The sequence below is a fragment of the Dryobates pubescens genome, chromosome 24 (genome assembly GCF_014839835.1).
Source record: "Dryobates pubescens isolate bDryPub1 chromosome 24, bDryPub1.pri, whole genome shotgun sequence".
NCBI lineage: Eukaryota > Metazoa > Chordata > Aves > Piciformes > Picidae > Dryobates > Dryobates pubescens.
In genome coordinates this window covers 13,597,940-13,611,854 of record NC_071635.1, presented here as the reverse complement: position 1 = coordinate 13,611,854, position 13,915 = coordinate 13,597,940, and the positions used below count along the sequence as shown (strand labels likewise).

Here is a 13,915-nt window from a genome sequence, read left to right as displayed (position 1 = left end):
GTTGGGCAAGGGCTACTTGGAGACAGTTGACAGGTCTGCCAGGAATTCTTTTGATCTTCATAGGGATTGTAGCTCATCACACAACACCCATCTCTTAGCACACTGAGTCTTGAGAGTCTTGAAAATTACTCTGTTTGCTTCTTACAAAAGCACTGTGTAGAATATTAAATCTCAGGCTGGGAAGTCATAGCTTAGTTTCCTACAACAGTGAACCTCAGTATGGGCAGACCAAGGAGTCAGAAGGGTAGAAGTTATCGTTGCAGTGCTGGCAAGGGTTAGGGCTGGGTTGGCCGCTTGCTGAGTGACAGATGCTCTCTATTAACCCCTCTTCGTTCCCAAGGGCAAGAGGAAGAGAATAAGGGAGAGAGGCTGATGGACTGGAAAACTAAACCAGCTTTAATAAATACTGGAAGATAGACAAATATCTACAAAACCAGTATCCAACCCCCTCCCCCATGGCAATTACATCATTGTCACTACTGGTGCTGTGAGCAGACACTGGGAAGTTCCAGACTGGACTTGGCAGTATTGACCTTCCTGGCCACAAGAGTACGCTGCTGGTTCATGGTTAAACTTGTTGTCCAGTGGAATTCCAGGTCCTTCTCCCTGGTTCTGCTTTCCAGTAGGTTGACCCCTTACCCATACTGGTGCAGGGGGTTGTTCGTCCCCAGATTTAAGACTCACTAAAAGAAAGTCATTGAAGTGCTGGAGCAAATCCAGAAGACACAAAGCTGGTGAATGGTCTGGAGACCAGCTCTTGTTGAGGAGTGGCTGAGGGAATGAGGGTTGTTTAGCCTGGAGGAAAGGAGGCTGAGGGGAGATTTCTCACTCTCTATGACTTCCTGCCAGGATGCTGTAGCGAGGTAGGCGTTAGTCTGTTCTTCTGAATAGTAATTGACAGGCCAATGAAATGAAATGGCCTCAGGTGGTATCAGGGGAGTTTTAAATAAAGAATTCTTCACTTACAGGGTTGTCAAGCACTGCAACAGGCTGCCCAGAGAAATGGTTGAATCATCATCCCTGAGATATTCAAAAGACACGTAGACATGGTGCTTACAGACATGGTTTAGCACCAGACTTGGTAGAGTTAACAGTTGGACTCAATGATCTTGAAGGTCTCTTTCAGTCTAAATGATGCTATGATTTTTGCTTGCATACTGAAATACATTCCCTCCACAGCTCTCACTGCAAGCAGGACACTGACTCTTGGTCCCATTCCAGTAGTTCCCTGGTGCTCTCATTCAGATCAATTTGGGCCTGGCTACTGATGCTTGAAATGTTTCTATTTTCACACTTTCTCCCATGTTAGAGTCAAATAGCCAGAACTGTTCTAGCGTTGAATATGATGCTCCTTTTAACTGGGTCTCGCCAGCACAATATTGTTTGGGCTGAAATTGGTACTGAATAGAATTGACCAAATAAATCTTGTTAACCACTCAAGCAGGACTTTTGTTCTCATGTAGGAGTGCAAGGATGCATCCATTGATGTAGTAAATGTATTTGTTTTTTTTAATAGTTTACTCCCAACTGGAAATAGTTGCTTAAAAGGAAATCATAATATGGTGGCTACCAGTAAACTTAATTTATGCATCCTAAGTATGAGGAGAAACTTGCTCCCTGGTGTTAGTCAACTCTTCCTTTAGCAGAAAATAAAATTAACTTTCAGAAAGATTTCAGAAGAATGCATCCCTGCATCATTGAGGCACAATGACCCTGGCAGTGAATTTGTCCCCAGGGAGCAGCTGGTGGTCCTCCCATCCTTCTTAGTACTTGGGTTCCTGAAGGAAGTGGTTATTTTATGTAATCATTTGTTTCACATAAAGGTTTATTTTCTTTAATGACAGATAAGTAAGGCCTTGTGACTCAAATTATCTTCAGCAGGGAAACTGTGATTGTCTTTCTTTCACAAAGGTGGTATTGCCACCTCAAGATTGATGGAGTTATGACCCTGGGAAATTAGGAGTTTCCCTTACAAATCATGCACACCTTTTTAAAAGCACCAAAAAGATCTTTGGAAAGCTTTTGATATCATGGCTCTAGGAACTGAGAGTTACTGAAAGTTATGCCAGATCCTGTGGGACTTGCAGTAAAATGGTAAAAACTGGCAGAATTCTTAGCAGTGGAAAGAAACATCCTCTGTTGTCCCCTGTTAAGTACCCAAAGATAGTGCATTTTGCAAGCACGTGATGCTGGCTGCCATAATGTGTTTGTGTTCTACCTTCCTTAGTTCTCTGGTACTGCTGAGAGCTGTAATGAAGCTGCCATACCTCATTTAATATTTAATTCTTAATTTAATTTTTTTTTTTCAGGAATGAGGCCAGAGGTTAATAATGCATTATTTTTTTTTTTTAAATGACAGCCCAAAACAATGTTAGAACAAAGAGTGAGACTCTCTCTTTTTTTTTAACAAGGTGTATTATCCGAGGTATGTGTTGTGACACACAACTGGAGCCTTGCACCAAAATACACCTCTGAAAAACATAATCACATACAGTTCAGATAAGAATTGGTTCATGTTTCAAGGTAGGAATGGTAATATGAGGTTCCTTCAAGCTGTGTGTGGACTGTAGAAAGCTTTAATTGAATTTTTTTCATTATGCTTGTGTGTAATAAACTGAGTGTGGGCTGTGCATTAAGTGAACGTGTATTTGTGTGCTATTATGATTGTTATTACTACTAATGCATTTTGAAACTGAAAAGGAAATGTCTGTTGGTTAGGTACTCACATTTGTCAAAAGGTAATAGCCTGTGAAAAGGACTTGTCTGTTCTGCAGGACTTGTTCAATGATGTAAGTCAACATCTTCCAGCACGAATGGGGATTAGCGTATTACATTGGCAGCTTGAAGTTGGTATCTGGTAGCATTGCTTGATGGATTAATCACAGTGGGTAGGGCCTCTTTTGAAAAAGATGATTAGAGTATCTTTCAGTGAGCTGGCAGTTTGTGAAGGTGGTTGCAATAAACTACCAGGTTATAGCCTCTCTGGAATAATTGAAGCACCTCATCAGATTGCCAGGGAGCATATTGTTCCTTAGCACGCAGCTTGGGTCGGAGGTTGTTGGATACTGCTTGCCAACACTTAGAGGGGCGGTTTTAATTCTGCAAATTATGCTTGTGTGTGGCAGGCAGTCATTTGCTAATACCTTAAAATTAGAATAGGGTATTTTGCTCTATTTGGTAATGGGCATATTGCTGTAGAAATACATTGAAATAAGTTGAAGGCTATTAGTTTTCCTATTTGTGAATGAAATTATCCTGACTAATTGTGTTGCTTTTTTTCCTTGTTCATATACATATAAAAGCTGTGCTTTAATTGCAGAGTGATGAACCTTATCTGTGCTAACACCGAAATAGCAAATGTAGGTGGTGATGTGCATAGCCCAGTCAAAAGCACAGCCTGAGCACATGCAGACATTATTGAGCTAGTATGTGAGTAGCTCATTTGCCAGTGCTGGGGAAGTTATAAAAACTCAGGATTGTAGGCAAGTTGCACAACTTTTGCCATTTTTAATGCTGCTAGGACCTTGTTGATATTGGTGTCAGAGCTAGTTAGGTAAACACTAGGCTGTTAACACCATTGTGTGTTGCCTATGTGTTGCAGACCTTTGGCATGGCACGAGGTAGCAGCCATATTATCATACCCATTCACCGTCTTCTCACTCTCCTTCTGGAAAGACAATTTTTATTAGGCTTGACTTAGAGAAGAGTAGATTTAGACTGGATGTTAAAAACAAGGTCTTTACCCCAAGTGTGGTGAAACACTGGAACAGGTTGCTCAGGGATGTATTGGAGGCCCTGTCCCTGGAGATATTTAAGGTCAGGCTTGTTGAGGCTCTGAGCAGCCTGCTCTAGTGGAGGATATCCCTGCTGACTGCAGGGTAATCGGACTAGATGGCCTTTAGAGGTCCCTTCCAACCCAAACCATTCTATGATTGGTTGCTGCATATTCTCAGTGAAGTAGAGAATGTGCCCTGTGATGTTCATGTTGGGAACCTGCAATGAAGAAACATATGGGTGTGTGTTCTAAAGGTGTTGGGTGATTGAAAAATGGATAATAAAAGTTTTAATGAAAAAAAAGATGAATTCTGAGGGAGTGACTGATAGCTTCACTTTCCTGAACAACATGTCGCACTTGCTGAACGAGTCTGTGTCCTCTCTGCAGAGTACTCCAGAAAAATGATAGTGGTCATTCATATCATTTGCACTCTGAAATAGCTCTGTGTCACTTCATTTGAATTGCATAGCCAGACACAAGATTTGAAGTTTCAAGTGATCATATAGGAATGCCTTTTAATTAAGCATTGAAGAGAAATGCCTCCTGTAAGACTGTGTGTGATTTTGCTCGCTTGGAACTATCTTAGTCTTTGAGTAGAATCCAGCGTTTGATTCTGCTTTATTAGTTAAATATGGAAGTTGGAAGGAGCTGGGCTTTCCTGATTTGCCTAGGAATCAGGTGACCCCTAAACTTTTAAATACATACAATGTGAAACACCTAACTGCTGAATTTCTTTTCTCTTTGTTTCCTGCATGGTCGTTTCTAACCGTTTATTCCCATAATAGCTCATTAAGTTGAAGTAGGATGGCACAGATAGGTAATTAAAGAATGCCTGTATCCATCTGTCTAGTGATTATTATGTTTTGTTGTCTTTATGTCCACATGTTGCGTTGGCTGTGAGCAGCCAAACAGAAGGACTTCCCAGTCAGGTTCCAAATCCTAATGTTTTGTCATCTTTATGTCTCACAGGGTTCTGAAGCCTCCGAAGTGGTAATCCTGGAACGATGCTGGGTTGTGGAGTTCAGGAGTAAAGCAGATGTTTCAATAGTTCTCAGTAAGTAAGCTGTAGCTCAATATGTTCAGTGTGAATTTTTTGTTTTGGTCAACAATGCCAAGAACAACAACAAACCAACTACCTAGATGCTGAAACTTAGCTAAAATACAGCCTGTTTTCTGTTAGATGCTTACATCCAAATGCTGAGTTTAAGCTTAAAAAAAGAAAATCCTAAAAGATACAGTTTTACTTTTTGTAGAATCAAGTTAAAGTCATATGTCATCTTCTTCCTCTGACAGTAAATAGAACTTTGAAGTTCTGTTTTGTTGGGCATTGTGTACAGTGGTGCTTCATGTTGATGCATAGCCAGTTCTTCTTCTTGAATGGTTAGTCACAGAATCACCAAGGTTGGAAGAGACCTCAAAGATCGAGTCCAACCTGTCACCACAGACCTCACGACTAAACCATGGCACCAAGTGCCATGTCCAATCCCCTCTCGAACACCTCCAGGGATGTTGACTCTACCACCTGCCTGGGCAGCCCATTGCCAAAATCCCTATTAAATGAGGTTTTCCTCTTGTTTGTGGTTTTGTGCTTTTTTCTCTTCACCTCCTTATCAACTCTTTATTAATAAAACTGTTAAAAGCAGTAGGGGAAAAAAGTTCCTTTGTAGAAAAATATTGTAGTTGAAAGATTTTATTTGGAGAAAATGCTGACATAGTGTTCTTTGCAGGAGCAACTCCAATAGCCACTGTATTAGAAATGTGTTGAGGGGGATTCCTTCTGATACCAGTGCAGAGTTTTAAAGTCCTTGGATCCATTTGCCATTTTGATGTTAACTGTAATGGTCTAAGAGCAGTTTTGGCAGGCCAGGAAGATTAGCTACAGGGGGGAAAAAAGGTTATGCTGCATTTGTGGGTTGGACAGCTTTAAGCTTAATAAAAGTTTCCACTTTAAAAAAAAAATTTCACCAAAATCTTCAGTTGTATTAATGGTGCTGACATATCATCACCTGCTGAAGTGTGGTTCTTAGTGTTTAGTTGCATTTGAGAAGGCAGTGACTTAAAATGTATTCCTCACGGGCTTCATCCATTTCTGTGTCGTGTTCTGGGGAGTAAAATAGAGTAGAATTAATCAGGTTGGAAAAGACCTTTGAGACAAGAGGGGATTGGACGTGGCACTTGGTGCCATGGTTTAGTCATGGGGTCTGTGGTGACAGGTTGGACTTGATGATCTTTGAGGTCTCTTCCAACCTTGGTGATTCTGTGATCATTGAGTCCAACCTATCATCCAACACTGTCTAATCTACTGAACCACGGCACCAAGTGCCCCATCCAGTCTCTTCCAGTAGCTCAAATCCTACATTGTTAGGACTGTAATGAAATGTTATGGTTTATGCCTGATGTCGAGGGCTTCTTTCTGGGTTTGGAAGCATTGTTTTGCCTGACTGTAACAGCTGAATGATTACCACTGACTCTTAAATTGAGACTTCTGTTGAGTTCAATTCATTGATTGAAGTCATCAGCTTTATGAGGTGGCAATGTGACAGTTTCAGTATAAATGCAGTCATGTCACTTATCTTCTGGTGCTTTTTACAACTCTTGAACATAATTCTGCCTAGCTGAACTGAAGCAAGAATACAGTTGTAATTACTGACAGAACTCTCTCAGTTAACTTTGAAGCTTGCAAACAGGATGGTTTCTGTGGCAGTGAGACTCACACATTTTAAGTCCAGAAGCTGATGAAGTAGACAACGATGAATACTGAGCATTCAGGCTGCCTGTGGAGAAAAAGAGACTTGTGAATATGTGTGGAAGAAGAAATATGCTTGAATAGTGAGGACAGAAATAGCTTGCCAGGAGACAGACTTTTCAAAAGAAAGTTTTTGAAGGTCAGTAGTGTGGCTAGAGGCAAGGGTGGCATTCTGATCAGCCTCTAAACACATATTCAAGGAGAAAAGAAGAAACAGTACAGAAAACTCCAGGTATGGAAAGCCAGGAAATGATGATGAATGCCTGGAGTGTGACTGAAGCTATGCAATAGAAGATAGAGGAAGAGACAGACAGGTAGTAGAGGAGAAATGGGTTTCAAACTTGGCAGTTTTCCTGAGCTGGAGAACAAGGACAACATCATGACTGATGATTTGTTGGATGGGGAAAGAAAATAAGAAAGCCAGACTATAATAGGGTATTAGAACACAGCTGAAGACAAATGAAGATGATGTACTGTATACTGTGTGAGGATAAAATACCATAAGAAGTGAAATAATAACCCATGTACTATAAGGGAGAAAAAAATTCAGAAGACAAAATGGGGGAAGAAAGCAATACTCACTAACTAAGAAGAGAGATCTTGTCAATGGGGGCTTCAATCATGAAAAACTGGCTGTGTTGTCAGAAGAATATATCCATTGGTCATTAAGAGACAGAAAAAGATTGAAAATTTCTGGGACTTTAAAAGATGCAGGTGGAAGCAGGATAGGAGGATGTACCTGCTCACAATGTCAAATTCCTTATGGAACAGATGGAGGAGAGCTGTGCCAGAACACAGCAGAAGCTCCAAGGAAGGACTCAGAGATGATCTGAGAGATTTAACTTGTGGTGTGGCTGTGAAGGGATTTTTTCCTTCATCTTGTAGGCTGCAAAGTGAAGAAAATCATCTGGAGATTGAAGTTGGAGACATGAGGATGGAGTTTGGTGTGAGCTTTTGTTTAACTTTCCATCTTTCTCTGAGTGGTGGGCTGACTCTGAGGAGACACACGTAAGAGTGAGAAATGGAGTTGAAATGGGGTATCTAAGAAGAGACCATATTAAAGGATGGTGGAGTAAAACAAAGGGAAAATTAAGCACATTTTCCAGCAACATCTAGTGAAGTTATGGAGCTGATCAGTGCCTATGGGTGATGTGGGAACTGAAACACAGAAGAGGTTAAGCAATTGCAGCAGATAATCCTGCTAGGGCTTTGAGTATTGTGCTGTCAAATCCACCTAGCTCAGAAGGTTTCTGAGTGGACCATGGAAGGGAGCTGAAGGATTTGTTAGATGAACTATTACTTTGTGTGTTGCTGGTTGCTTGCATGCTCTTGTAACATCAACTAGTTGCTATTAGCAGAGCAGAGATGTGAAATGAATCTGGTATGAGATGGATCTGATTGAATGTGGCAGTTCATACACGTGGAATTCTCTCCTGAAATCCCAGAAGGTATGATAAGGACAACATTTCAACCCTTTCTTCTAAAAAAGGTCTTAAACCTGGAAGCTGTTGCTGTGCACTTGAACAGTTTGGGCAAGGCAGTGTTAGCTGCCTTGCCTTGGGTTCTCCTGTGTTCATACTGTCTATGCTCATGTCTTGTACAACACAGGCCTCACCAGACACACACACACACATATATATATCAAAATAAATAAAATTGTAGCTATTTATGTCTTTGCTGGGCTGTGGAAACCCTCATAAAGGTTTGTGTGCCCAGCAGCTGGCATGGCCAGGAGGCCTCTGTGAGGAGAGTCTTGGCCTGCCTGTGCTGGACTTGGTGGCTCCAACCAACCCACTGCAGGGCACAGCTCAGCCCTTCAGCCCTGATGTGGCACCCCAGGAATGGTGTTTTTCAGAAAGCTTAAAAGATTGCCCAGCAGTGAGGAGAAAGGGGGGAAAGTGTCAGAAAGAGCCCTGTGAGCTCCAGAGTGAGAGCAGATGGTGGGGAGGAGGTGCTCCAAACACCCAGGCAGAACTTTCCTTGCAGCTTCTGGAGACGTCCCAGTGGAGCAGGTATATCTTTGCAGCATGTAGAGATTGTGACATAGCCAGGGTAAGGTATGGAAAGGAGAGAGGACTATTAGAAAGTAGCTGTCCTAGGTTGACTGTATTTACCTCAGCCTGTAAGTCTCCATGCTGCTTGGAGTGTGGGGAAGGTACAGGAGTTGGGATTGAAGTTGATCTCGGGGAAAAGAGAGGAGTGGAGGGGAGGAGAGGTCTTTATTTCTCCCTAGTCACTACTCTTTTCATCTGCAGTAAATAAGTTACTTTTCCCTTGAGATGACTCTCTTTTGCCCATGATGGTAATTGGTAAGTGTTCTGCCATCTTCATCTTGATCCACGAGCTGCTGCTGCATTTCTCTTTCAGCCCTTTGGAAGGTGACTGGCAGCCAGCCAAGGTCAACACACTATGCTAAATTTGTCATGCATTTCTCTTTGTTTTGTCCTCTTCCCAGATATGTCAGTGAGCAGAAAATGCAAAAGAGATAGGGAACAGGGTGCAAAAAGTTGTGTTAGTGTTGGTAGATTTTGGTCACTGGTATGTTTCTGTCAAACAGGCTTGTGTGGCTAGGTGTTTGAACCTGTCCCAGGAGCAATCTGAAGTTGAGCACTGTGCTGCACAGAGCCTCGTGTGTGTGAGAGCAAAGAGCTTTCTGCTTCCTTTTCTCCATGATGTGCAACACAAAACTGGGAATGAACTGAGGAGGCACTAACACACTGACATGAAAGCTGATGTGAGAGACGGCGTTCAAGGACTGCCTTTCTTGACCTGTAAATTCATTTTTCAGGATAAGAGATTCCTTTAAGACTGTATTAATTGCATTACTCTGTGTGGTCCTTAGTGAGACCTAGGAAGAGAAGAGCCCTAACGTGCAGGTAGGGCTGGTGAGGTGTGAAGAGGAAGAGAGAGAACAAAGGAAGAAGACAGAGCTTTTGAGGAAAAGTCCCAGTCGTCTGAAACACATTGAAGTGCACTGGGTAAAACCAAATAGGCCTGCATACAGGAAGACCCTTTGGCCTTTTGTAGTGTGTAAGCCACTTCTTGTGGAACTTTTTATTTCCTTCAGTAGTAATGGCTTGGAAAAGCAGGTCAGTATGGCTCCCAATCACAGAGATGGAATAATTGAGCCATGTGCAGACCTGGGCAGAGAGTCAAGATGTCCAAAACTTGCCTTTTTTTAAGGTAGGTTGATGGCACAGCCAGAGACTTATTACCTTCTCTGAATACTGCAGTGTTTCTGTTCAGTGATCTGGAGATGCCATTGTGGTAATTAATTTTATGTGTGGTCTGCCTTGCTTCCAGCATAGGTGTGGTATTTATTTAATGAGAGGGGAGAAGCCATGTGGCATGTATGAAAGCCTGCAGGTAGTTAAAGCAGCCAAGTTTTGTACTGCAGTAGTCAACCTGGGTTACCTCCCCATATTAATTTCAAATACCCCAGGCTCTCTGTAGGCTTCTGTGGTAAGTTAAATGGAGATTTATAGTGGTAACTTATTTAAGTTTATTCCAGCATTGGAAAATAATAATAATTGGGGGGGAAAAAAACCCCAAACCAAAAACCCAACTGAGGTTGAAGATAAAATTTTTAATTAAATTCTTTATCTTTCATTGAAAATTTAGCTTTCAGAGGAAGATTAACATAGCATCATGAGTAAGCATGGGATGATTTCATCACTACTAATTTGAACATGAAATGCATCAGCGTATAGAGTTCAGTCGGCTTTGTGAATTAAAAGCCTCTGATGTCTGTATTAGAAATATCCTGCGGATATAATTTACGTATCAAAGCTTCCATTCTGCTTTTGTTACAGCATGTGTTGGTGAGCTGTGGTGGTGCTTCCTATTTTAGAGTGGCAGTGGCTCATTGATATTCTCAGCCATTTTCCACTGTTGAGGTAGCAACTGAGGATTACTTTTTGTTAGTGCGTGGAGAGAGAGACAACCTTTAACCTTGTTGAACTCTCTGAATCTTACCACAGGAAGAAAAAATAACTCTCCTTTTCTAACGAATCACTGTCATCCTGGACATGAACTATGTTCTTCTTATGTATTTTTATTTAAATACTGACAGTAGTTTCTTTTTTACCCTATTCAGTGTGACTTTATGCTTCTAACTGCAATCAATGAGCCAGCAGTGTGCCCAGGTGGCCAAGAAGGCCAATGGCATCCTAGTAGGCATCAAGAATAGTGTGGCCAGCAGGAGCAGGGAAGTCATTGTGCCCCTGTACTCAGCACTGGTTAAGCCACACCTTGAGTCCTGTGTCCAGTTCTGGGCCCCTCAGTTTAAGAAGGACATTGAGACACTTGAACGTCTCCAGAGAAGGGCAACGAGGCTGGGGAGAGGCCTCGAGCACAAGCCCTATGAGGAGAGGCTGAGGGAGCTGGGGTTGTTCAGCCTAGAGAAGAGGAGGCTCAGGGGAGACCTTCTTGTTGTCTACAACTACCTGAAGGGTGGTTGTAGCCAGGAGGAGCTTGGTCTCTTCTCCCAGGCAAGCAGCATCAGAACAAGAGGACACAGTCTCAAGCTGCGCCAGGGGAAGTTTAGGGTTGAGGTGAGGAGAAAGTTCTTCCTTCCCAGAGAGAGTTGGCAGCACATTCCAATGGCTAACCAGGGAGGTGGTGGAGTCCCCATCCCTGGAGGTGTTCAAGAGGGGATTGGACGTGGCACTTGGTGCCATGGTTTAGTCATGAGATCTGTGGTGACAGGTTGGACTTGATGACCTTTGAGGTCTCTTCCAACCTTGGTGATTCTGTGAAGCTAGCCATGGAGTATCAGTAACTTTTATATATATTTAGTGAAAGCTTAATAACAAAAAGCTTTGCAGTGGAAGTGTTTCCTCCCTACCCTTGGAAACGTGTGTTATTATTTTCTGTTTTATAAACCTTTCCATTAAACTGGGTACCTTGAGAAGACTCCAATTTTATTGCCAGCTCTAACTGCCTACGCTTTTTTGGTGAGTCCACAGAAGCCCAGGTTTGTGTGTTAGAGATTATGATTAAAGTTACGATCAAGTACACTTTAAAAATTAAGATGAACATCGTAAAGATTTTTAACAATGAATTTGTTTTAATGTTTAAAGCAACTGGACTATCAAAGTGCTTGCAAGGAAGAGGCATTTGCTGTAGTTAAGCTGAAAAATGTGGGCGATGTAAGTATTATTACGAAGTAATGGGAACAAAGAAAAGTTACCTGAAGATAATGGAACTCACACCGAAATACTTCTCTGACTTCAGATAAGTTAGAGTAGAAAAGGCTTTTAATGCTGCTGGGGAGCATTTTGGCTTCTCTTTGTGCTATTTCCTGTATTTGACAGCAGTTCTGTTTGAGCACAGGGGTTGAATTCTTTCTTTGAGCAGCAGAAGTCCTATGGAACCATAACTTTGTGTGCTGAGTTCTTTGGGAGAGTGTTGCTGAGATCAAACTTCAGTAAGAACTGTTGGTGAACAGAGCCCTGATCAGAAAAGGCTCCGTGAATTGCTATGCCTTCCACACTCTCCTCAGCTCTTGCCTCCAACTGAGTCTCTGAAATAAGGAGAAGCAGCAAGGTGCTCAAGGTGCTTGGAAGAGCTACTGAGCACTTGCTGGTGAGACATTTCCACTTAAGAAGGTGCCTGAATCAGTCTAGCCACTGGACCATATTAGCTTTCTGTAATCTCAATATAAGTGATGTCTCTACTATGTGTGTCGAGGGATGGGAAGTCAAGGATTTAAGGCTTCAACCCAGGTCTGTGCTGTGGAAGTTGGGCAGTTTCCAGGCTACAAAACTTTCCTTCAAGGTTTGTGTACAGTATTGGCCCAAGGGATGCAAATTTGTGTAGTTCCAAGTCCTACATCTACTTGCTGTAGAGCAAACACTGAATGTTATGCTACAGAATCTGTTCCCACAGGATGGTGGAGCCTGGGTGTGGGCTTGCTTTTGTAGCATTATGCAAGTGCCAGATGTGTTATCGAAGTAGCTAAGTGCTAATATTGGGAGACCACTTCATGCATTAGAATTAGTAACACTTGGCCTTTTGTGGTGTGGTTTTTTTTTTCCCCCTTCCCTCCCACCGCCCCCTCTTAATTTCTTTCCTTTTTAACCCTTCTGAGACTGGTAGCTGTCACTATTCATTTATTTTCAACTGGTTAGTTCAAAACTGAACTAATAGAGAGAGACAAACGGTTTAGGTAGTTGGTTGTTTACTGCAGACTAGAGTTTAATGGCAAATACGAAGAGCATGTCTGACATTTTTAGATTTGCCCTTGTAATAATCTAAGTAGTACAGTAGTGGTGCTCCTGCTTTTAAGCACTCTTCTGGATTCCAGGAAACAAATGAGATCTCTTGGGAAGAGCTGAGGAGAAAGCTTTGGAAAATGTTGGTTTAGGTAGTGATTTCAACTAATGCTTATTCTTACCACACATTTGTACATATCTGTCAGGTAACTGCAGGTTACATCGATATCCCAGGGTCTCACCTCAGCATCTGTGATCTTCCCCTTTCTGATTGTGGGTTGTTTTTTTTCCTTTGATTGGTTTTTTGCAGGGTTGTTTAGTTTATGTAAGCCATCAAAAGGTTTTGTGTTGGGTTTTGCATCTGTGTAGACCTTCAGCTGAAGAAGAAGAAATAAAGATATGACTAATTATTTTGCTTTGAATTTTTGTGCTAGTATGTTGAATGTTTGTTTTTCAAAGAAAAGCTTTGCATTCAGTTGTGTGAATGTCTTCCTTGAGTTTATGCCAGTGATCTTGAAACACACTGGGGATATCCAGCAGCAAGATGTGCTGCTATTGCAGATTCCAAAATAGATAGAACACTTTCTCAGTATTGTATGTTCCTCGTTCTCTTGTTCTATCAGTAGAACTAGGAACACTTATGATACGAAGAACTGGTGGTGTTGAAGTCTGCAGTAAACATCCTCAAAAGATCAGGATGTTTTTTTCCCCAAACTCACTCATGCTACTGCATTTCAGCAGTAACAGCATAACAAAAGCTGCTTCTGTACTTGGATTTTCTACAGTAACTCCCCTGTAAAGTATATTAAGTGCTTTTCTCCACCCATGAAATATTTCTGCCTTTAGGATGTTTCAGGACAAATATGACTCAGCTGATGTCTGCCACTCATTTGAAGCCTTCATTACATCTGTGGGTCTGTTACCTGAAACAAGTCATTATGAAAAGAAAACTGAGTTTTGTCCCAGCTGACACTTGGAATTAGGTTCTGAGCTTGTTACAGTTTAGTGTCTGCAGCTGACATAATAGTCACCATAACAATCTGGGAGAGAAGAGCAAAGAGATTATGATCTTTATTGTATAAATGAACCTGTGTGCTCCCTTGCTGGAGCAGATATTTTTGCCAATGGGAGTTTTGGACATTGTGTTTCTTCTGGTATGTGAACTTGTACGTAAGCATG

General features: G+C 41.8%; 1 protein-coding gene across 4 annotated transcripts in view; it reads left to right on the top strand.

The window, feature by feature from the left end:
* INPP4B (inositol polyphosphate-4-phosphatase type II B) overlaps positions 1 to 13,915 on the top strand; it is a 319,510-nt gene that overhangs the window by 103,142 nt on the left and 202,453 nt on the right. For all 4 annotated transcript variants that reach the window (XM_054172577.1, XM_054172578.1, XM_054172576.1 and 1 more), the window contains one exon: positions 4,745 to 4,829. In XM_054172577.1, the coding sequence (XP_054028552.1) occupies positions 4,745 to 4,829 (85 nt within the window). The remainder of the gene's footprint in view (positions 1 to 4,744; positions 4,830 to 13,915) is intronic.